Consider the following 24,006-nt stretch of genomic DNA (forward strand, 5'->3'; position numbering starts at 1 on the left):
CAGAAAATTTCTCTATATACAGATGATATAGTACTGTATATATGAGATCCACAAAATACTGTGTCTGCAATCCTAACAGCATTAACAGAATTTCAAGAGATTTCTGGTCTCAGAATTAATTTGAATAAAATTGTGGTCTTTCAAGTGAATTCTCAAGCACACAATATTAGATTGGACACCTTCCCTTTTATCATCGCAGGTCAGTTTAAATACCTAGGGGTAAACATCACAAGTAAACATAAAGCTCTTCATCAACAAAATTTTGCCGTCTGTATGGAAAAAATTAAGCAAGACTTGCATAGATGGTTTACCTTTCATCTCATTTTAGCTGGAAGAATTAACATTGTTAAGATGAATATCCTTCCTAAGCTTCTTTTTTATTTCAAAACATCCCCATATACATCAATAAATCATTTTTTAAGAAATGAAATTCAACCATAACATCATTCATTTGGAATTCAAAACATCCACCTATCCAAAGGGTGACCTTACAAAGACCTAAGGCGGAAGGTGGCATGGCTCTACCTAACTTTTATAAAATCCTGGACATTGACACAAAGAGAAGAACATACACAGATTTGGTCCACAATAGAAATTAAATCCTGCAGTACTTCTGTATATTCCTTGCTTTGTACCCCAATAAGTACAAGGTATCGCCAATATACTAACAGTCCAATTGTGCTTCACTCACTCAGAATATGAGACCAATATAGGAAGTATTTTAAGATAGAGAAGCTTTTATCTGTGGCACCTCTGCATGAGAACCACCTTTTTCCACTCTCTCAAATGTACGTATTTTTCAATGTCTGGAAAACATTTGGGATTAAATCACTTAGAGATCTGTACATAGACAACGTCTTTACAGCCTACGACTAATTACACTCCAAATTTAACTTTCCAGCAACACATTTCTTTCACTACCTTCAAATTAGAAACTTTGTTAAACAAAACCTTCCCAATTTTCCTCACCTCCCACTTACCTCCATGCCGGAAAAAATATTGATCAGTCTTGAGGACTCAGACAGCATCTCCGTAATATATAAAACCATTTTACAGTGCCTTCCTTTCAAAGATCCAAGAGTACAGTGAGAAAAGGATCTCTCAACATCTCAGAAATGGAGTGGAAAGTAGCAATGCACAGAATTCACTCGAGCTTCATATGCGCAAAATATATAATTATTCAACTTAAAATTATATATCAAGCACATCTGTCTCGTTCAAAATTGTCCGAAATGTTTCCAGGGCAAGATCCAACCTGCAAACATTGCAATCAAGTTCAGGGCTCATTGGGCAATAATGTTTGGGTGTTCACCAAATTAACATCATTCTGGACCATAATTTTTAAATGCCTTTTAGACAGCCTTAGTGTCACAATACCTCCTAATCCATTAACAGCTGTGCTGGTGTACTTCCAGATGATCTTAAAGTGGAGAAGGACAAACTGTAATTGCCTTTACTACACTATTGGCACTTGACTTATCTTGCTCAACTGGAAGAATCCTAGCCCACCTCTTTTAAGTCAGTGGGTAACTGATATTATATACTATTTGAAATTGGAAAAAATCAAATTCTCAGTTAGAGGACTTTTTCAGAACCTGGCAGGATCTAATCAATAACATTTTAGAATAAGCATATTAATTGAGGAAGCAGATTCTCTCCCCTGTTTTTTATTATATTTATTTTTATTAATTTATCTATTTATTTATTTTTGCTAGTTTACAGTTACAGAATTTAACACTAGAATCCCTGAAGTCTATGAAAAATCTCATAATCCCGGCCCACCTTAATTCCCTTCACACCTCTCCATCAGCATCTAATGATCTAATGTTTTGTAAATGCAACAAGCAGCAAGCAGCCTGCTGTAAACTGCCCCCCCCCCCCCCCCCCCCCATTTTGATGAAGCTCAGCTCAGGCAAAAAGTTCTCCCAGCTCAAGGCCAAGGCTCGTGATCTGCGGATGAGATCCGGAGTTGTATAGGGTAAATAATACAGTATGTCGTATTTGGGTGAGTGTAGGATGAAAGGAAATGCGAGGCAAGAAATGCAAAACACATACCTAAAGAAAAAACTTTTTCCATGTTATGCTAATAATGACATGAAGTGTATAATGAATGATGACTTTAGTCCAAATATCAAATAAACATGAGTGCTTTTACTGAAGAATATAACCAAAAGAAAAAAAAAAATTGATTTACTTGTTACAGCCAATGAGTTAAAAACCTAAGCTCAAATGGCATTCGACAGGGAATTTATACATACTCTTCAATGGTGCAGAGGTAAGAACCGCTGCCTTATGACCCAAAGGTCCCGGGTTTGAGACCAGGTGTAAATTTTGCCTGCTTGTAAAAGTTAGCGCTTGTTTTTTTATCATTCAGTTTTATTCTCGCAGTGACATTCACATCGTACAATGAACTTGCCTCTCCCTCTCTGAGTTGATGGCATTTATCTCCATTCTTTTCACAAGAGCAGCGCTGTGGCTGATGCCTGCTCAGAACTCTTTGTTGTACCAGCAATCGAAGATACGATGTCCCGTGACTTCTATCAGACTTGACAAAGGTAGGACTGTAACAACAGACAGCTTCTTCACAGTGCATTTGCTGGCTAATAGACTGCTGCACTCTGCATGGCACCATAAAGTAAAATGGGACTTCCACCTGCAGATAAAGTCACTTCAGTATGCAAGCAATTCACCACGCTGCTGTTTAGATCTTGTGTTCAGTTCAAAAACCTATTCCCATGTGCCGTCTCTGCTACTGGAAAACATTCTTTGCCTGAATATGTTCATAGAGGTTATTAATATTTATTTATTTTCCAGTGATCTACAGTTATTATTAGAATTGTCTAGCTGATATTTATAAGTTGTCTTGAATTGATTTTTAGCTGAAGAGCTAGATCTTATGAAGTAAGTAAATCTTTAGTGTCATTTGACATTTTATGGTCCAGAAATGTCAGTCATATCAAGTAAACATTAAGCTGTATACTGTATATGAAAGAATTAAGTCCAGTGCATTGTTTTAGATGTTTATCATTAATCTCCTGAATTAATTTATATATTGTACATCCCTCACCTTGAAAAAAGTTGGGAAAGTGTGAGAAATGCAAATAAAAACAGAAAGCATTGATTAGTAAATGACAGCTAAAGACCTTTGACCTGAAAACAATATAACGACCCATTGTTTTTTCAAAGATAAATACTTGAATAACAAATAAATAATTCTGGTCATTGTTAACATTCAGCTTTCTTTTTGCACAATACAGTTGTAACCACCATTTGTGGATGTAACTACATATTGTGTTACTTGATAAAGGTTTGCCAAAGTTCACTGAGCCCTTGTGGTTTTATCACTTATTGATGAATGACAGTTCTTGACGCAGTGGCATCTTAGGGATTGGAGATTATGAGCAGTCATCTTAGGCTTGCACCTTTGCCCTTTACATACCAAAATTTCTCCAGATTCCTTGAATTTTTAAATTTTTATTATGCACTGTTGAAATTCCCAAATCCTTTTCCAATATATCTTTAAAAAACATTGTTTGTATATTTTGAATGATTTTCTCATGCATTTGTTACAAAAGGATGTTTGTTCCTGGATGCATCTTTTATACCAAAGCATGATTACAATCATCTGTTAAATATCATTTGTTTCTAGTCACATTGTTATTTTCTCAATACATTATTGGCTCTAAATTACCCCATCCCAACTTTTTTGGAATGTGTTGATTAGGGCTGACATTGTTCATTGCTGATTGGCTTGGCACATTGTCATTGTAAAAAACGCAGGAAACTTCCTCAAAACACTAAATGGCAGACATTTTAATTAATTAATTAATTAATTAATTAATTAATTAATTAATTAATTAATTAATTAATTTTTATTTTAATATCACGTGCCTCACATGAAAGCTGTCAGACTCTCATATGCAAAACAAGAAGCGCGCAAGATTTCTGACTTTAAACAGTTTAGAAGACGTGTACTGTGGCTGAGGAAAAGCAGCCTGATCAGTGTGTCACATGTTAAGTTTGAATGGGAAGAATGCAGGTATGTGCCACTGTAGTGCCAATGATTTCTTACCTTTTACAGCACTCTTTTAGGTAGCTCATTGATCTTAAAATGATCACTCACTGTGTCTGCACAAGTTGGAATTCTTTTGAGACTTTGGCTGGTTTAAGCTGCTCATTTGCCTGATGGAATCTTATCTCCTACGGTGGGTGACTCATCCCCAGGCTGAAGCAAGCTGTAAGCAATGTTAACAATATTTTTCATTCACCATCTATTTTCCTAACCTGCTTATCCTGGGCAGGATTGCAGAGCAGCTGGAGCCTGTCCTTGTGGTGTTATACTTTACATAACCTATGAAGTGAGGTTTGAGCACCAGAGAAGGAAAGTGGTCACATGGTTGTACTTGTTTGGTCTTCTGAGGCAATGCTTCAAGTGGGCTGGGACCAGCAGTGCTTGATGTTTCATCGGGATCCCCATATTGCTTTGATATCATATACTAATATACATGCATGTGTAATGGGCTAGAATTAAGTGTTTTAAAGAAAATTACATTTCTGTGTGTTGCTTAGTGTAATGGGCTATAAACCAGTGCTTTAAAGAAAAGGCACAATTCCTGGAAAATTATACTAAAGGTTATTGTTAATGGCCATCTACAGGACATAAATATTTACTGTTTTGCAAAAGAGTCACCTGCTTTGAATAATCAGACTGCTTTGATTAGAATCTCATCCACACACTTGTGATGATACAGAACTGAACTTTGAAATCGAGTTGTGGGCACATTGGTTTCTAATCAGCTACTTCTTGATAGCTGACAACAATACTATTGTTGAACCAAAGTAAATATGTTTACACTATTATTCTGCAGAGGAAATTGGCATGCACCATTGTTTAACTGATCGTCAAGTTGATCTATGCAGAGATTGAAACATTTAAATATTTCTGGATAAATGAGAATAAAGGAGAAGAGAGAAGTATGGTTTGAGACTCATATGACTGCTGCCTACTTCTTTTATACTTTTGACAGCATAACACTGTGGCTACACCCTGTAGCAACAATGGCTTGTACCTGGCCCAGGTTGCCCTAGGCTTGAGGCCAGTAACACACACTGACCTCCAAGGGGGAGCCCCCCACTCAGTCATGTAAAAGTAATAACGAATTGGGAGATTCTGCTTCAAGCACTGCTTTCACACACATAATAAATGCAAGCTCTTAATGTCAATCAACACTCAGCATTATACGGTTTTTGTGGCATGTTATTTGCACGCATGATAAGAAAATGCAAAAAAAAAGCCATGACAAAACATAGAAGTATGATTTTTTTTCTATAACACTTTGCTTTTTTTCTTCAGAAGATGGTAAAGGGAGAACAACTAAGGATGCTGTGTTTAAATTAGTAAAAGTAATTAGTAAACATTTATTGAAATCAATTTTATGAGGCAGATCTAATTTTAGAGTTTTATCCCAATATGGCATCAAGATTTGAGGCAATTTTTAATGAACTTGGAACTAACCACTTTTGAATCATTGTAGTAATATTACCGAATACTGCTATATGTGCTGAGTTGCAGCAATATGTGAGACAACAAAACTAAGTCCATTCTTCCACCATGTCATGTAGATGCAGGATGATGAAAGAGTATCTAATTATTCATAATCCACAAGCATCTCTCCAACCATGAAACATTTTCGATGTTATGAAGGCATTGCACAACCCTAGTGTTGATTGCCGTCAATGGCATAAATTGATATATATTTACAAAAAAATGAAGTTTATCAGACTAAACATTAAATATCTTGGCTTTATACTGTTTGTAATGGATTACAAAACAGAATGAATTTTGAAATCACTGCTTTCTGTTTTTATTTGTATTTTCCATACTGCCCTAACTTTTTCCAAGTATTGGTAGCTGATGTTTTTTTTTCTTCAGCTATAGATGTTTTCTTTATTTCTTGTTCCTGATTTTAACATTTGTTACAATGTTTCAGTTTTTGTATTTTTTTGGCACAACATTTTTTCTCTTGTTGAAAGCTATTTCTTTATTTCCATTCTCCAGTGTTTCTGACTTGGGTCAACTGCTCCAGTGTTAGGTGGGCAACAAGAATACAGGATGTCTTCACTGCTGGGAAGCTGCTAGCTCTTGGACTTATCATTACCGTTGGACTTGTGCAGTTCTCCAGAGGTATGTGTGGCTTATTACAGAGGCTATACCTGATCATTGTAACTGTTCAACTTCATTCTTTTTTATTTTTATTAATTTTAATAAAAAGCAAATAACAATCTATATAATCAAATAAAACTTAACAAAACCCACCCAAAAGAAGGAAAGAAAGGAGAGCCAGACAACTTAGCAAACCTTTGAAGCAACAAGGAAGGAAGAGTATCCTCCGATATAGAAGCTTATTGTCAAATGTTATATATTAGATCCTGCCAAATTTTTAAAAAGTTTTTGAACAGATCCTCTGAGTGAAAAATTGACTTTTTCCAATTCCAGATACAGAACATCAGTTACTCACTGACTTAAAGGTGGTGGGCTGGGATTCTTCCAATTGAGCAAGATAGTAGTGTAGTAAAGCCAATTATGATGTGTTTGTCCTTCTCCACTTTAAGCCCATCTGGGAGTACACTGAACACAACTGTTAATGGGTAAGGGGTGACTGTGACACCATGGCTATCTGTCATGCATTCGAAGATTTTTATCTAAAACGATGTTAATTTGGTACATGGCCAAAATATGTGGCCCAGTGAGCCTGGAGCTAGATTGCAACATTCACAGGTTGAATCTTGCCCTAGAAAAATTTTGAATAGTTTTAATCTGAATAAATGGGCTTGACAGAAAATTTTAAGTTGTATAATTAAATGCTTTGCACATATGGAGCTAGAATGTATTCTGTGCATGGCTGCTTTCTATTCCTATTCTGAAATGTTAAATGAAAGATCCTTTCCCCATTGTGCCCTGGGATCTTTGTAAGGAAGGGGCTTAAAGGTTTTTAGACATTGTGGAGATGCTATCTGAGTCTTAAAGACTGATCAGTATTTCTTCTGGAATAGAAATACTATATATGGAAGGTGAGGAAAATTGGGCAGGTTCAGTTTAGCAAAGTTTCTAGATTGAAAGTAGTGGAAATTTTGTGTTGATGAGAAGCTAAATTTGAAGCCTGATTGCCAGTAGGATGCAAAACATTATCGATGTACAAGTCTCTAAATGTTTTAATCCCAGACATTTTCTAAGCATTAAATACTGTGTATGTTTGAGAGGGTGGAAAGGGTGGTTGTCATGTAGAGGTGCAATAGATAAGAGCTGTTCTGTCTTAAAGTGCTTCCTACATTGGTTCCATATCCTGAGTGAATGAAGGGCAATTGGTTTAGTGTATTGACTAGAATTTGTATTTACTGGGGCAAAGAGCAGGGAATATAAAGACATACTGCAATATTTTAATTCTTTGAAAACCAATCTTGTGTATATTCATCGATTTGTGTAGATGTCCAGGTCTTTATACCATGTATATTTTCTGCCCAGTAATAATATTAAAAGTTAGACAGTGCCATGCCACCTTCTGCTTTAGGTCATTGTAGAGTTGCCCTTTGGATTCATGGATGATTAGAATAATTCCAAATAAATGAGGTTATGATTGAAAATTTAATTTTTTAAAAAAAGATTTATTAATGGGGATGGTTTGAAATAGGAAAAGAAGCACATGAAGGATGTTCATCTTAACAGTGCTGATTCCATCTGCTAATGTGAGATGGATGGTGGACCAATTTATTCACAGCTTGTTTAATATTTTCCATGCAGACAGCAAACCTGTATTGAAAAAGAGCTTTATATTTACTTGTGAGATTTACCCCTAGATATTTAAACTGATCTGGTAAGATAAACGGGAAGGTGTCCAGTCTAGTATTGTGTGCTAGAGAGTTCATTGGAAAAAGCACACTTTTATTCAAATTAATTTAGAGTCTATATATATTTTGAAAATCTGCTAGTGTTAATAGGACTGCTGGCACAGAATTTTGTGAGTCAGATATATACATTACCATATCATCTGCATATAAGTGATATTTTCTGTTCAAGTCCTTCTCTGAAAATACTCTTTACCTCTGATGTATTTCAAAAATAAATAGCCAGTGGCTTAATGGTGATAGGGGACATTCTTGTTGAGTACCATGTTCTAGTTTGAAGTATTCCAAAATAATGTTAATACAAACTCAGGCTTCTGGACTAGTTTAAAGTATTTTGATCCATGCACATATGTTTGGGTTGAACCCAAATTTGTGCAATATGGTGAATGTGTACTCCCATTCAACCATGTCAAATGCTTTTTCTGATTTTTATGAATATAATATAATATAATATAATATATAATAAACAACTGTTGAAGATTAGAAACTAAGTGTCTGCCTTTAATAAATTCGGTTTGGTCTTATGATATTACAGAATGAAGCACTTTCTCAATCCTTCTAGCTAGAACTTTGGAGAGTATCCTAATGTTATTATTTCAGAGTGAGATTGGTGTGTATGATGCACATTGTAGTAAGTCCTCATTTTTCTTAGGAAAGATGGAAATTAACGATTGACGAAAAGTTTGAGGTAGAATTGTGTTGTCTTTAGTTTCTGTAAACATTGCTAATAATAGTAGAGCTAACGTATTTGAAAATTTTTTATAGAATTTCACTGGGTAGCCGTGAGGGTCAGCTTTCTCTCTTTGAAGTGAGTTTATAGCATCTAGCAATTCTGAGAGTGTCAAAGATTTATCCAGTTCCACTAAGAGCACTAAGAGTATCTAGCTGTGGTAGCTGTAATAAGTCAAAGAGCTCATTAGATTGTGTCTTATCTTCTTTAGACTGAGTGAAATATAAGGACTTATAGAACTCTCTAAGTATGTGGGTTATATTTTTATGGTCTATGATTTTATCCCCGTCTGTGTTAGTAATTGCTGTTATTGCTTTGCGGACTTCCTGCTTGTGGATTTGTTGAGCTAAAATCTTATTGACCTTCTCTCCATGTTCACAATAATGATATCACGATTTAAAGATGAGCTGTTATGTTTCTTTGGTAGTCAAGTGGTTAAATTCTGATTGCAAAACCTGTCTTTTCCTATAAAGTGCCTCATTTGGAGATTTGGCATATTCTAGATTTATTCTGATAATTTTGCTGATTAACTGTGGTAATGTGGGGTCCGCTTCTGAGAAATATGGCTGTTTTAATAAATAAAGAGTTCTAATTGTCGCTCTCGCGTCTTTGTGTGGAGGTGTGGTAGCGTGACGCCTGCAACCCTGATTGGCGCTGGGTGCGGTTGAATAAGAATAAGATGGTATAATTCTAAAATCTGTAGTGGTACAATTTTGAATGTATTTATCACTCAGATTCATGAAGCAGCCTTGAAGTGATATTACTTTTTTTTAAAGGGGTATGCTAGGAATCCACACAGGAACATAAAGATGAATCCTTCATAGAAAATATGTTAAATATATTAAATAAAGGCTAAAGTGAATACAAATTTAGTCATGCAGAATGAGTGTTGAAAAACCCTATGTTATGCAATGAGTACTACATCACATGCAAACATACCTTTTCAGAAATGTTCAGTACTGTGGCTGCATTAGCTTGAAAATCCACCAGTTTGAGCAGGCTGAAAGGTTGAAACAGTGTATATCTGCAATAACCTGCATTTAAATCTAAGTCTAAACCCAGTAACAGGGCGGCACGGTGGCGCAATGGGCAGCACTGCAGCCTCGCAGTTGGGAGACCTAGGGACCTGGGTTCGCTTCCCGGGTCCTCCCTGCGTGGAGTTTGCATGTTCTCCCCGTGTCTGCGTGGGTTTCCTCCGGGCACTCCGGTTTCCTCCCAGAGTCCAAAGACATGCAGGTTAGGTGGATTGGTGATTCTAAATTGGCCCCAGTGTGTGCTGGGTGTGTTTGTGTGTGTCCTGCGGTGGGTTGGCACCCTGCCTGGGATTGGTTCCTGCCTTGTGCCCTGTGTTGGCTGGGATTGGCTCCAGCAGACCCCTGTGACCCTGTGTTTGGATTCAGCAGGTTGGAAAATAGATGGATGGAACCCAGTAACAATCTTGTCTTAAAATTTGGAATTTAACTTGAACAACATTTAGACTTTTATTGGTTTTAAGTTGTTATTATGCTGTACCAAGTGAATATGATATGCGCTTTTCAAGTTAACATCCTCACAGTCATAATTTTTAGTAAATTTCTTTATTAGAAAATGTAAACTGTAGTAAAAACAGCGAGCATAGAGCAAAATTGTCTGAACTCCCTTCTGATTATTCTAGGTGATTTTAATAAGGCAAATGTCAGCCAGGAACTTCCCAAATTTGTACAGTACATAGGTGCCCTACCAGAGACAGTAACACACTGGATCATTGCTATACAGTGTTAAAGCATACCTATCGTGCTGTTACCCATGCAGCTTTGGGTTTCTCTGATTACTGTTTGATTTATTTGTTCCCAGCCTATAGGAGTAAGTTAAAATTTGTTAAACTTGTGATTAATACAGTGAGAAGGTGGACTAATGAGGCAAAGTTGAAGCTGTAAGCCTGCTTTGACTGTACGAACTGGGGTGTCTTTGAAGATAATGCTGCTAATTTAGATGAACTGGCAGACACAGTAGCATCTTATGTTAGCTTTTGTGAAGATATGTGTGTCTCCAGCAAGATTGTTAAAATTTAACAATAGTAAACCATGGTTCACTGCAAAACTCAGGTAGCTTCATCGAGTAAAGGAAGCTGCCTATAGAACTAGGGATAGAACACTGTTTAAACTGGCAAGGAACACACTAACAAAATAAATCAGATTGGCTAAAAAGAATTACTCTGAAAAGCTGAAAAATCAGTTTTTAGCCAATCATCAGTATGGAAAGGACTACAAAATATTACAAATTACAGGAAACCACCCCCTCATATTGCAGTAAATCACCAGCTGGCTGATGAATTTAATACTTTTACTGCAGGTTTGATATGTCCCCGAATACAATGGACATTATTTCGAGCCCTCTCACTGCACAGACTTACACAACTCCCCTTCCCCACACATTCTCCCACTTAACCTGCATTAAATATCTGAAGAGGATGAGTGTCAGCTCATCAAAGGACAATACACAAAGAAGGCAACAGGTCTGGATAGGGTCTCACCCTCCTGCTTAAAAATCAGTGCTGATCAACTGGCTCCTGTCTTTACTCAGATTTTAACCAAATCTTTAGTGTTGTTTGAAGTTCCCTTATGCTTCAAACAAGCCACTATCAAACCAATCCCCAAAAATACATTGTAACAGAATTGAATGACTACAGGGCCTGTTGATTTGACATCTGTGGTCATGAAAGCCATTGCGAGACTGGTGTTAGCTCACTTGAAGGACATCACAGCTCTCTTGTTGGACCCCCTTCAGTTTTCTTACTGAGAGAACTGGTCAGTGGATGATGCCGTCAAAATAAGTCTGTACTGCATTCTGCAACATTTTGCCAACCCAAGGACTTATGCAAGGATTTTGTTTGTGGACTTCAGCTCTGCTTTCAACACAATAATCCCAGAGCTCCTTGACTCGAAACTCACCCACTCTTCTGTTCATGTCTCCACCTGTTAATGGATCACCAATTGCCTGACCAATTACCTGACCAATAGGAAATGGCGGGTGAAATTAGGGAAACTCACATCTAGCTACCTTATGATCAACACAGATGTGTGCTCTTTCCACTGTTCTTCTCCCTCTATACTAATGACTATACCCTTAAGAACCCCTCTGTCAAATTTATTAAATATGCAGATGACATAACCATCATTTGGCTCATCAGGAATGGTGACAAGTCTGCATACAGACAGGAGGTTGAGCAGCTGGCCCTTTGGTGTAGTCAGAACAATCTGGAGGTACACACTGTCAAAACTGTGGAGATGACAGTGGATTTTAGGAGAGGTCCCACAATATTATCCCATCTCTCTATACTTAATACTGCTGTGAAAATTGTAGAAACCTTCATGTTTCTGGGATGTATAATCTCCTGGGACTTGAAATGGGAGACCAATGTAAGAGCCATCATAAAAAAGGGCACAACAGTGAATGTACTTCCTGCGACAGCTGAGGAAGTTCAACCTTCCACAGGAGCTGCTGATTCAGTTTTACACAGCAGCCATTGAGTCTGTTCTCAGCTCATCCATAATAGTGTGGTTCGGATCAGTGTCTAAACATGACAAAAACAGGCTACATCAAATAATCAGGTTTGCCGAAAATATCATTGATGCCAGTCTGCCCACCTTACAGGATCTGTGTTATTCCAGAGTCATTAAACGGGCTGACCCCTCACACCCAGGCCACAACCTTTTTGAACTTCTTCCATCGGCCAGGCGTTATAGATTAATATATGTCAAAACAAACACATATAAGAACGTTTTTTCCCACAGGCCATCAAGCTCACAAATAGTTTCATCCCCCCAGGCCTCCTAGGGTCTTGCAATATTGTTAATACTTGTTTTTTCCCAGTGTTCATTTGAGCATTTCTTGAACAGAGTTGCACTCTGAACTTGGTATGCATATATATATGATTTTACATTCATTTTTACATTCTCTGTCTTGAGTTTTTATTTTTGATCTCAGGTGTGTGATTAACTGTTGTGTGTATGTCAATTATATAACTTAGAATTGGAGAGTCACCAAAACCGAAACCAGAATTCCTTGTATATGTGTGTACTTGGCCAATAAAGCTGATTCTGATTCAAGGGCACATTGATTAAGACATTTATCACCATTATACTTCAATTTCATTAATTTTTTTAAATATATTACGCTAGTCTGTTTATTTCAGGGACCTAAATTAGTTAACAAGTTTATGGGGATACAAAGTAAGATTATAATTATATCATCATCATCAATATACGTTATCTGTTGTGGTGGAGGGTTAAATAGAAAATTACTCACAGGTAAACTATGCAGTTATGAAATAGAGCTTGCTTTTTGCTTCTGTGAAAAAGATGAAAATATTTCAGAAAGGTTAACCATATGTGCTCTTTTTCCTGGACCTAAACAATGTGTCCTTCTGGGATTTTCAAAGAGACTAAAATGTCTAGAATTCACCGAAGCAATGAAGTTGACATTTTCTTTCTGCTGTCAACCAGTGCTATAACCGTTAACTAAAATTAAAACAAAATGTGTTGTTAATGGAAAATAATTCTTTTGTTAACTAGAACTAAAATAAAAATGAAAACCTGTTGTGAAAACTAAATGAAAATGAAAAAAATAAAATTTAAACAAAACTAGTTTTTGTTATTTTAATTTTGATTTTCACCACACTAGTCTTTGTGCATAATATACATGCAAGCGTGCAGTTGCTGGTATATACAGTACTGTGCAAAAGTTTTAGGCAGGTGTGAATGAATGCTGTAAACAAAGAATGCTTTCAGAAAAAAAAATAATGATTGTTTATTATCAATTTACAAAATGCAAAGTGAGCGAACACAAGAAAATCTAAATCAAATCAATATTTGGTGTTACTACCTTTTGCCTTCAAACCAGCATCATTTCTTATAGGTACACTTGCACAAAGTCAGGGATTTTGTAGGATTCTAGTCAGGTGTATGATCAACCAATTATAGCAAACAGGTGCTAATGATCATCAATGTCACACATAGGTTGAAACACAGTCATTAACTGAAACAGAAACAGCTGTGTAGGAGGCTTAAAACTGGGTGAGGATCAGCCAAACTCTGCTACCAAGGTGAGGTTGTGGAAGAGTTTCATGTCATGGCAAGACTGAGCACAGCAACAAGATACAAGGTAGTTATACTGCATCAGCAAGGTCTCTCCCAGACAAAGATTTCAAAGCAGACTGGGGTTTCAAGATGTGCTGTTCAAGCTCTTTTGAAGAAGCACAAAGAAACGGGCAACGTTGAGGATCGTAGACGCAGTGGTCGGCCAAGGAAACTTAGTGCAGCAGATGAAAGACACATCAAGCTTATTACCCTTCAAAATCCGATGATGTCCAGCAGTGCCATCAGCTCAGAACTGGCAGAAACCAGTGGGACCCAGGTATACCCATCTACTGTCCGGAGAAGTCTGGCCAGAAGTGGTCTTCATGGAAGAGTTGCAGCCAAAAAGCCATACCTCTGACGTGGAAACAAGGCCAAGCGACTCAAGTATGCACGAAAACACAGGAACTGGGGTGCAGAAAAATGGCAGCAGGTGCTCTGGACTGATGAGTCAAAATTTGAAATATTTGGCTGTAGCAGAAGGCAGTTTGTTCGTTGAAGGGCTGGAGAGCGGTACAATAATGAGTGTCTGCAGGCAACAGTGAGGCATGGTGGAGGTTCCTTGAACGTTTGGGGCTGCATTTCTGCAAATGGAGTTGGAGATTTGGTCAGGATTAATGGTGTTCTCAATGCTGAGAAATGCAGGCAGATACTTATCCATCATGCAATACCATCAGGGAGGTGTATGATTGGCCCCAAATTTATTCTGCAGCAGGACAACGACCCCAAACATACAGCCAAAGTCATTAAGGACTATCTTCAGCGTAAAGAAGAACAAGAAGTCCTGGAAGTGATGGTATGGTCCCCACAGAGCCCTGATCTCAACATCATCGAGTGTGTCTGGGGTTACATGAAGAGGCAGAAGGATGTGAGGAAGCCTACATCCACAGAAGATCTGTGGTTAGTTCTCCAAGATGTTTGGAACAACCTACCAGCCGAGTTCCTTCAAAAACTGTGTGCAAGTGTACCTAGAAGAATTGATGCTGTTTTGAAGGCAAAGGGTGGTCACACCAAATATTGATTTTATTTAGATTTCTCTTTTGTTCATTCACTGCATTTTGTTGATTGATGAAAATAAATGATTAACACTTCCATTTTTGAAAGCATTCTTTGTTTACAGCATTTTTTCACACCTGCCTAAAACTTTTGTACAGTACTGTATATATTATATACTACTTAAAACCACATTAGTCATAAATTTGGGTAGGAATGAGCATTAATTTGTGAGCATGTGCAGGTATCATTTGCTGCTGTTTTCTGAATCTGTGGAATTCATTGGTCTTTTCATCCATCAGTCAGCTTTCCTTTCTAGAAGTGAGAGCGAATACCCAAGCTTCATCACTTGCCAATGACTTATTCTTTGGATTTCGTTGACCATAATTGAACATCAGTCAAGAATGCCCCACTGAAAGCAAATGGCAGGAAACTTTCACTAAACTTTCATTGAATATTCGATGTCCGTCCATTGTATGACTGTAAAACTAATAATAAAATCAATTTTTATATTATTAATTTTTCCTTATCCTTATCGTCATGGGTGATTGTAGCATCAATATTTATATTCCTAGTCAGCTTACAAATATTGTATTATTTGTTCATGACTTTCATCGTTTTTTTCTGCTTGTTTCTTAATCTAATTCAAAACCTTGACTTTCACATATTTATTAATGTTTGATGTTAGTTTATATCTTGTGTTATTAATGTTATCTTTGCTTTTATTTCTCTTTTATTCCTTTGATTATTATTGTTATTATACAGCTCCATGAGTCCAGATTAGATTGCTAGCCTGGTCATTGTCTGTATGGTGTTTACATGATCTCCCCATTTGTATGTAGACTTAGTGTGCTTAATTTCAGCTATTGATTTATAGCTGGATATTAGAAGTATGTCATTATCACTCTCAATTGCCAAAATTGTTGCTAAATTACATTCTCCCGGCTTAGGCTCACAGCAAGCTCCCCAGTTTTTGCATGTCGCTTATTAAGCTAATGATCAGAAATGTTGCTATAACAGATGTTCAGTATTTAATGTAAGTGGTAGAAATGCAGTTCATGCTATTTTGTGCTATTAAGACAGTTCAAGTAGTGACTTCAACAGTATTTAAAAAAATAAGGAAAGTATGAATTCCCTGAGAAAAGTAAACTTTCAAAGTTTTGAAATGTGTAGATGGCATACAGTCTGCATCAGTAGATATCAAAAATAAATTTAAAATAAGAGTATGTGTGTATGGTGATCTAACTGCAAAAGGAATATCAAAAATAAAAAATACTTTATGAAATTAAGTAACCATTTGTGTAAACTTGTTGCAGGTTAAAATAACAAATGATATTAGAGCACACTTGTTATTTAAAATCTGGCGTTTTTTTCACTATACCGGAAGCATTAAACTGTCACATTATCAGGAGAAAATAGACTTCTGTCACAGACAGAGCTCGGGGCAACTCAGACCTGTTCTTCAGGTTGCCTGAACAATATTGCAGTATGGTCCAACAACATTAATATATTACAATATTACAAAATTACATTGCAGAAGAGGCCTGAGTTGCCTTGAAAGCTTGCATATTGGAATCTTTTTAGTTGGCCAAAAAAGATGTCATTTTGCTTGACTTCTCATTAAAACCTCCCATTGTATATTCAAATGTAACATTTTTACTTCCTACATGCAATAACTTCAAATTTACTTACATTAAATTTCATCTGCCGCATATCTGCTCAAACCTGCCCCTCTGTAATGATTCCACGAATTCTAGATTATCTGCCAGTCCACATAGCTTGGTATAATCTGCAAACTTAACATTGGGAAATGGACATTTACTGTGTAACGGCTGACCCACTTGTCCGGAACAGCAGCTACACCACCAAGACCCATGGCCTGGCAAACTGAGGAAACTTAAGACCAGACAAGCCATACTTCTTCCAGATAACTTCCCCCAATCAACGGTTAAATAATCAAGAAGGAAACAGTATATAAAATAATAATGTGTATATTTATATTGATAGTGAAAAGAAACAAACAACAAAACAATATATATTTCACTCCCTCCAAAGCCCCCCACACAACACACAACCCCAAAAGTGAATGGTGCTACTCAATAATTAAAAGTGCATTAATAAACATACAGCACAAACCCTTTGTTGTCCCGACACTAAACATGAAACAAGTATGACACAGAGAAAACCCGAAAACACACATAAAAGCCCAAACGATTAATCAGAAGATGATTAGTGAATATGAATCTTGTCCAGCTGGAAAGTGTCCTACGGCGCTGAAATTGTTGAAATTGTTGGCTCACTCCTCCCTCAAATGAAAAAAAACAGTCCCACTGTATTATCCTCGGTGTGTCGGTATAATCCTGAACCCTGGGGTTTCGCATTGATGTCTGCCGTTGAAAACGGCAAGCAGGAAAAGATGTAAAGTGATCTGTATCGGTGCTCTCTCTTGGTTATATTCTCTTTGGTAAAGTGTTGGTGTTGTAAGCAATTCTCTTTTTTCCTTTCGTTCTTTTGTTTAAATATGAATGGCCTGAATGTAATTGATGTGTTTGACAGGGAAAATTACCTCGAGGGGTCATGGTTCCACATCGTTCTCCTTCCTCTGGTGTTTCTAGAAAAAAACATTTAAACAGACACATATAGACCATATAAACGGGACAACGATATAAAAGACGTGACTCGGCATAGAACACATTTAAGACGTCCCCATTCATGTAGCATTGCTACAACTGTTTGCCAAGTTTCTTGCTATGGGTTGCACTGCTATAACTTGCTCTGGTGATTCTCCAAGGAGGACCAAACCATAATAGCCACTGCCAAACCCCACTGGGTGATTGCTGATTCTCCAAGGGGTGGTGATTCTTTGTCTGGAATACAAAAAAGACAAAATTGGGTTGTGAAAACTACAAGTTTAAGAACCACTGATCTATCCAACACAGATCCACATACATACGAGGGGGGACCCAAAAATAACCGGAATTTTGTTATTGTTAGGTTATTTATTTATTTCCGGTTATTTTTGGGTCCCCCCTTGTATATATTGCCATGGTGCCTCCACTTACGTGGACCATCAAGCTCCAACTTCCCACCTGTTGGGTGCACCCACCTGCCATGTGTTACCTGCTGTCCCAATAGCCTTCTTTTTTGAAAATCAAAATATGGTTACCATATTTTAAAGAAATATGAAAAGGAAAAAAAACTGTCTATTACAGCCCATTTGCAACATGCTTTCTGAGGTGTTGTGCCTTACAACGGTAACAACAACTTATTTTTTGCATAGCACTTTTCACTGAGTGCAGGCGCAGAACACAGTGAACAATTCTCAGTTAAAACACAAGTATAGATTATACGAATTACTAAATGCAGAACTAGATAAAAAAAATAAAATAATAATAAAATATAGATTTGTTAAAACACACTGAGAACAAGGTAGGAAATGACTAAACACAAATGGAAACCAGCAATATCTGTCCATTAATTAATCGATGAACTATGGGCAGTTGACAACAAATTAGATTAAAATTGTAAAAGAGAAAGTCAAAAACAAAGTCATAGTCCTCGAGGCCTTTGCCAACTGACAGCCTACCCCCTCATGAGTTTTCTATAGTGGATTCTGTACTGGTAGTCCATTCTGATGAGGGCATCTTTCCATCTGATGATTCCAATGGCTCTAAGGAACAAATAGTGTAAGATTTATTATGGTAGGATTCATGGAGAAGGTACAAATCAGATTTTGTACTTAATATAATGCCATTCAGCATACCAGCTTTATTTCTAAGATAATAAATGTTTAGTATGCAGCATTTTAAACTGTAGGAATGCTTTTGTACTGGTGCTAAGTTGTATGTTTTAATTTATATTAAATTACTAATACAGGTACCTATACAGTGATCCCTTGCTATATCATGCTTCGCCTTTCGTGGCTTCACTCTATCGCGGATTTTATATGTAAGCATATTTAAATATATATCGCGGATTTTTTGCTGGTTCGCGGATTTCTGAGGACAATGGGTCTTTTAATTTCTGGTACATGCTTCCTCAGTTGGTTTGCCCAGTTGATTTCATACAAGGGACGCTATTGGCAGATGGCTGAGAAGCTACCCAACTTACTTTTCTCTCTCTCTCTCGCGCTGACTTTCTCTGATCCTGACGTAGGGGGTGTGAGCAGGGGGGCTGTTCGCACACCTAGACGATACGGACGCTCGTCTAAAAATGCTGAAAGATTATCTTCACGTTGCTACCTTCTGTACAGCTGCTTCGTGAAGCAACATGCTTCACGGTGCTTCGCATACTTAAAAGCTCGAAGGGCACGTATTGATTTTTGACTGTTTGTTTTTCTCTGTCTCTCTCTCTCTCTCTCTCTCTCTCTCTCCCTGCTCCTGACAGAGGGGGTGTGAGCTGCCGCCTTCAACAGCTTTGTACCGGCGGTGCTTCGCATACTTAAAAGCCAAACAGCCCTATTGATTTGTTTGCTGTCCTCTCTCTTTCCGACAGTCTGTGCTCCTGACGCGCACTCCTTTGAAGAGGAAGATATGTTTGCATTCTTTTAATTGTGAGACAGAACTGTCATCTCTGTCTTGTCATGGAGCACAGTTTAAACTTTTGAAAAAGAGACAAATGTTTGATTGCAGTGTTTGAATAACGTTCCTGTCTCTCTACAACCTCCTGTGTTTGTGCGCAAATCTGTGACCCAAGCATGACAATATAAAAATAACCATATAAACATATGGTTTCTACTTCGCGGATTTTCTTATTTCGCGGGTGGCTCTGGAATGCAACCCCCGCGATGGAGGAGGGATTACTGTAAATGGAGGATCTGATTTTAACTCTTGGTTTACTATAATTTTCCCCTTAATCTTTGGTTATCAAGTAATTTAGATTTTGCTTCAGTACTAAATTTATAAGGTGCCCAACAACTGGGAGTCTGGGTAGCAGCTAGTGAACTGTAAGAGGTGGGATAAACAATAGCCTACAATTTAAGATCACAAAGCTATGGCCTGGATTGTGCTCTGATCAGTCAACCAGGCAGTTTTGCTGCCATATTTTGGGGTAAAACAAAAGATCTTTTTCATGTAGGAAATAAATCGTCTTTCTTGAAATATCTAGGCCTTTCTTTATTTGCACACAAGGTTTCTAACCACCAACTAAGGGAATGTAATGACATTATCTCTATATGATCCTGTTTTAAGAGGCAAAATACAGTTAAATTATGCCATTTTCTTTTAGCTTTGGTGTAAATATGAAGTTCCTCTTTAATACCTAAAATTGCCTCATATCGACATTACTAGTGCAGACGTGCAACAGTAAAGTAAACACTTCATTGTCGGTGAGAAGGTCCAATTTAGCCTCTATGTCAGATTCCTTTGCCCCAGCAGGCATTTATCTTTAACTGCTGGATTAACAAAAGTTTGGAATTCTAACATTCCTCACTATGGAATCACAAATTATGAACACCAGCAATATCTTGATTATGAAGCAGCAGTTCTTAACCCTGCACCAGCGGAGCAGATATCTGTGAGACTACTGCATTTCCACTGTGAAAGATGCAAACACAGACATGCATGCAAATGTCTTTACTTCATATCGATTGATATCTGGGTTTCAGTTTTCACACATTGACAGCAACATGTAAATTGAACAATTTCTTTTTCTTCGGTTTTATCCTTGGATACAAAGCACACTTGTTTTGTTATACCTTTTGTGAAAGTTTTTATTTGATATTTGGGCTTTATTTTGCACACATTATACATTTCATGCCAACATTTTGTCATTATTACTATAACATATGAAAAAAATTCACAAGAAATGACATCCTACATTTACATACATTGTTGTAGACATGTAACACACATGAAATGTATGTATTACAAATAACAATATATTATTTTCCTATACAATTCCAGACACCTTACTCCCAGATAAACAGACTTTAGCTGTAAGAATTTTGTGTCTGACTTCTGCTGCCTCGGAGGGAGATGGGATAGCAGGTTACCTGCCTTGCTTTGCAAAGGTGCTTATCAGTGCGCAATTACCACATTGATGAGGAGGTGCAAGTAAAATTAAGGTGGCCTGGCATTACAAATGTTTTTGCAGGCTTCAGTGATTCTAGTATTAAGGGTTGCCTTGTACTCATACACCCTAAAATTCACATTAGAGTTAAGCCTCCCTATTATCCGTTTTAATGGTTACTCTCATGCTCTCATACACCCTACGATTTATATTAGAGTTATTGGTCTTATACACCTTATACAATTGTTTTTTCCTCTTGCAGCTTCTTTTTCAACTCTTTATTAATCCACTGTGGAGTTTTCTTTTAATTTCCTGATACTACTAAATTTAGATATGTACCTGTCATGCATTATATGTAAAACATTTTTAAACCTATTCCATTTCTCCTTGACTGTCTCTTCATTTAAAAGCTTATCCCAGTCCATCCCGCTTAGACTTTGCCGAATCTGCTCAAAGTTTGCCTTACCAAAGTTAAACTTAAAAGTTTTAATCTTTGCATCTGCATTCTTCCAAAATACTGAGAACTGTATTATATTATGGTCACTTGACCCTGGTTGTTCAATCACCTGTACACCCTAAATTCTATCCTGATAATTACAAAATACTTAATCCATACAGGCTTCACCCTGCACTGGAGATTTAACATATTGTGCTAAAAACAGTCACTAATTGCTTCTAAAAACTCCTACTCTTACATTCCGCTACCTGTTCATATTCGGGTAGTTAAAGTCCTCCATGACTATAATATCCTTCTGTAAACTTACCTTTTTAAAATTACCAAAAAGATGTGCATTGAAATTATTGTCTGTATTGGGTGGTCTATAACACACTTCTAAAATAAGGCCTCTTTCCCAAATGCTTTCTAAATAAAGCCACATGTCCTCATTAAGATAGTGTTCATCGTCCAACTGAAAAGGACTTGCATTTAGATTCTGTTTGACATAAAAAGCAACCCCACCTCCTTTTCTGTTCTGTCAGTCCTTCCTAAAAATGTGTATCCTTCTATGTTATATTCATCCTTATCTTTGTTATTTAGCCAGGTTTCTGTTATTGCTATAATATTACAATTATGCTTTGCTACATACAACTTCACCTCGCTTGTTTTTTTTTTGATACGTCTAGCAATAAGACAAACAAATCCTATGGTCAGTCATTTTCTAATTTTACATGTTCTATTCCAGCAGTGATTTGTGACCAGTGCTTCTGGGATAGGCTCTGACCCCCTGCAAATCTGAGTTGGATTAGGCAGGTCTGAGAATGTTATGAAATTATAATGTGGCTTTGTGTAAATATAGTATTGCACATTTTTTACTACCTGCATTAGCTACGTAAATAAAGTAAGAAATGTTGTGGTGTAAAAATTTTGGCTTAGAAGTAGGTTAGGCGTTTTTGCACAATAATTTACTCATTTATATGCTTCTAATTGAAAGTATTGTGCAGTGGATTCAGAAAGTATCCAGAACCCTTCACTTTCTGCACACTTTAATTGTGTGAGGATTTAATTTTAAATGGATGAATTTGCCATTTTTGTCCATCAATATACACTCAAATACCTATAATGATGATGTGAAAATGTTTTCAGAAAGGTTTACAAAAACTTTGTTCTACCACTCTAAATTGTGGTAAAGTGCATCCTGTTTGCTTTAGTTATCCCAGCGTGTCCTGGGTCTTCCCGGGGCCTCCTCCCGGTTAGACGTGCCTGGAACACCTCACTAGGGAGGCGTCCAGGAGGCATCCTGATCAGAAACCCAAGCCACCTCATCTGACTCCACTCAATGCGGAGGAGCAGTGGCTCTAATCTGAGCTCCTCCCGGATGACTGAGCTTCTCACTCTTTAAGGGAAAGCCCAGATCTTGTTCTTTCGGTTACTACCCACAGCTCATGACCATAGGTGAGGGTAGGAACGTAGATCGACTGGTAAATTGAGAGCTTTGCCTTATGGCTCAGCTCCTTTTTCACCACGACAGACCAAGGCAGAGCCAGCATCACTGCGGATGCTGCACTGATCCGCCTGTCGATCTCCCGTTCCATTATTCTCTCACTCGTGAACAAGACCCCGAGATACTTGAACTCCTCCACTTGGGGCAGGACCTCGCTCCCAACCCTGAGAGGGCACTCCACCCTTTTCCAGCTGAGGACCATGGTTTCGGATTTGGAGGTGCTGATTCCCATCCCAGTCGCCTCACACTCGGCTGCAAACCGATCCAGAGAGAGCTCAAGATCACGGCCTGATGAAGCAAACAGGACAACATCATCTGCAAAAAGCAGTGACCCACTCAACGCCCTGGCTGTGCCTAGAAATTCTGTCCATAAAAGTTATGAACAGAATCGGTGAAAAAAGGGCAGCCCTGGCGGAGTCCAACTCTCACCAGAAACGGGTTCGACTTACTGCCGGCAATGCGGACCAAGCTCTGACACCGGTTGTACAGGGACTGTACAGCCCTTATCAGGGGGTCCGGTACCCCATATTCTCGGAGCACCCCCCACAGGATTCCCTGAGGGACACAGTCGAACGCCTTTTCCAAGTCCACAAAACACATGTAGACTGGTTGGGCAAACTCCCATGCCAAGGGTGTAGAGCTGGTCCACTGTTCCGTGACTAGGATGAAAACCACACTGTTCCTCCTGAATCTGAGGTTCGACTATCTGATGGACCCTCCTCTCCAGGACCCCCGAATAGACTTTTCCAGGGAGGCTGAGGAGTGTGATCCCTCTGTAGTTGGAACACACCCTCCAGTCCCCTTTCTTAAAGAGGGGGACCACCACCCCGGTCTGCCAATCCAGAGGCACTGTCCCTGATATCCATGCAATGTTGCAGAGGCGTGTCAACCAAGACAGTATCTTATCCACCCTCAGGGCCCTGCCACCAAGGTGTTTTTTGACCACCTCGGTGAGATGGGAGAGCCCACCTCCGAATCCCCAGGCTCTGCTTCCTCATTGGAAGGCATGTTAGAGGGATTGAGGAGGTCTTCGAAGTATTCCCCCCACTGACCCAAAACGTCCCGAGTTGAGGTCAGCAGCGAACCATCCCCATCATATACAGTGTTGACACTGCACTGCTTCCCCCTCCTGAGATGCCGGATGGTGGACCAGAATCTCCTCGAAGCCATCCGGAAGTCATTCTCCATGGCCTCCCCAAAACTCCTCCCACACCCGAGTTTTTGCCTCAGCAACCACCGAAGCTGCATTCCGCTTGGCGTGCCAGTACCTATTAGTCCCACAGGTCAAAAAGCTTGACGGCATCCCTCACCGCCATTG

General features: G+C 38.2%; 1 protein-coding gene across 1 annotated transcript in view; it reads left to right on the top strand.

Moving 5' to 3' along the window:
- The window catches only part of slc7a10a (solute carrier family 7 member 10a), a 272,071-nt gene that overhangs the window by 113,621 nt on the left and 134,444 nt on the right, over positions 1-24,006 (top strand). The window contains exon 4 of the mRNA XM_028810060.2: positions 6,059-6,184. Coding sequence (XP_028665893.1) covers positions 6,059-6,184 — 126 coding nt within the window. The remainder of the gene's footprint in view (positions 1-6,058; positions 6,185-24,006) is intronic.

The sequence above is a fragment of the Erpetoichthys calabaricus genome, chromosome 9, assembly GCF_900747795.2.
Source record: "Erpetoichthys calabaricus chromosome 9, fErpCal1.3, whole genome shotgun sequence".
NCBI classification, from domain to species: Eukaryota; Metazoa; Chordata; class Cladistia; order Polypteriformes; family Polypteridae; genus Erpetoichthys; species Erpetoichthys calabaricus.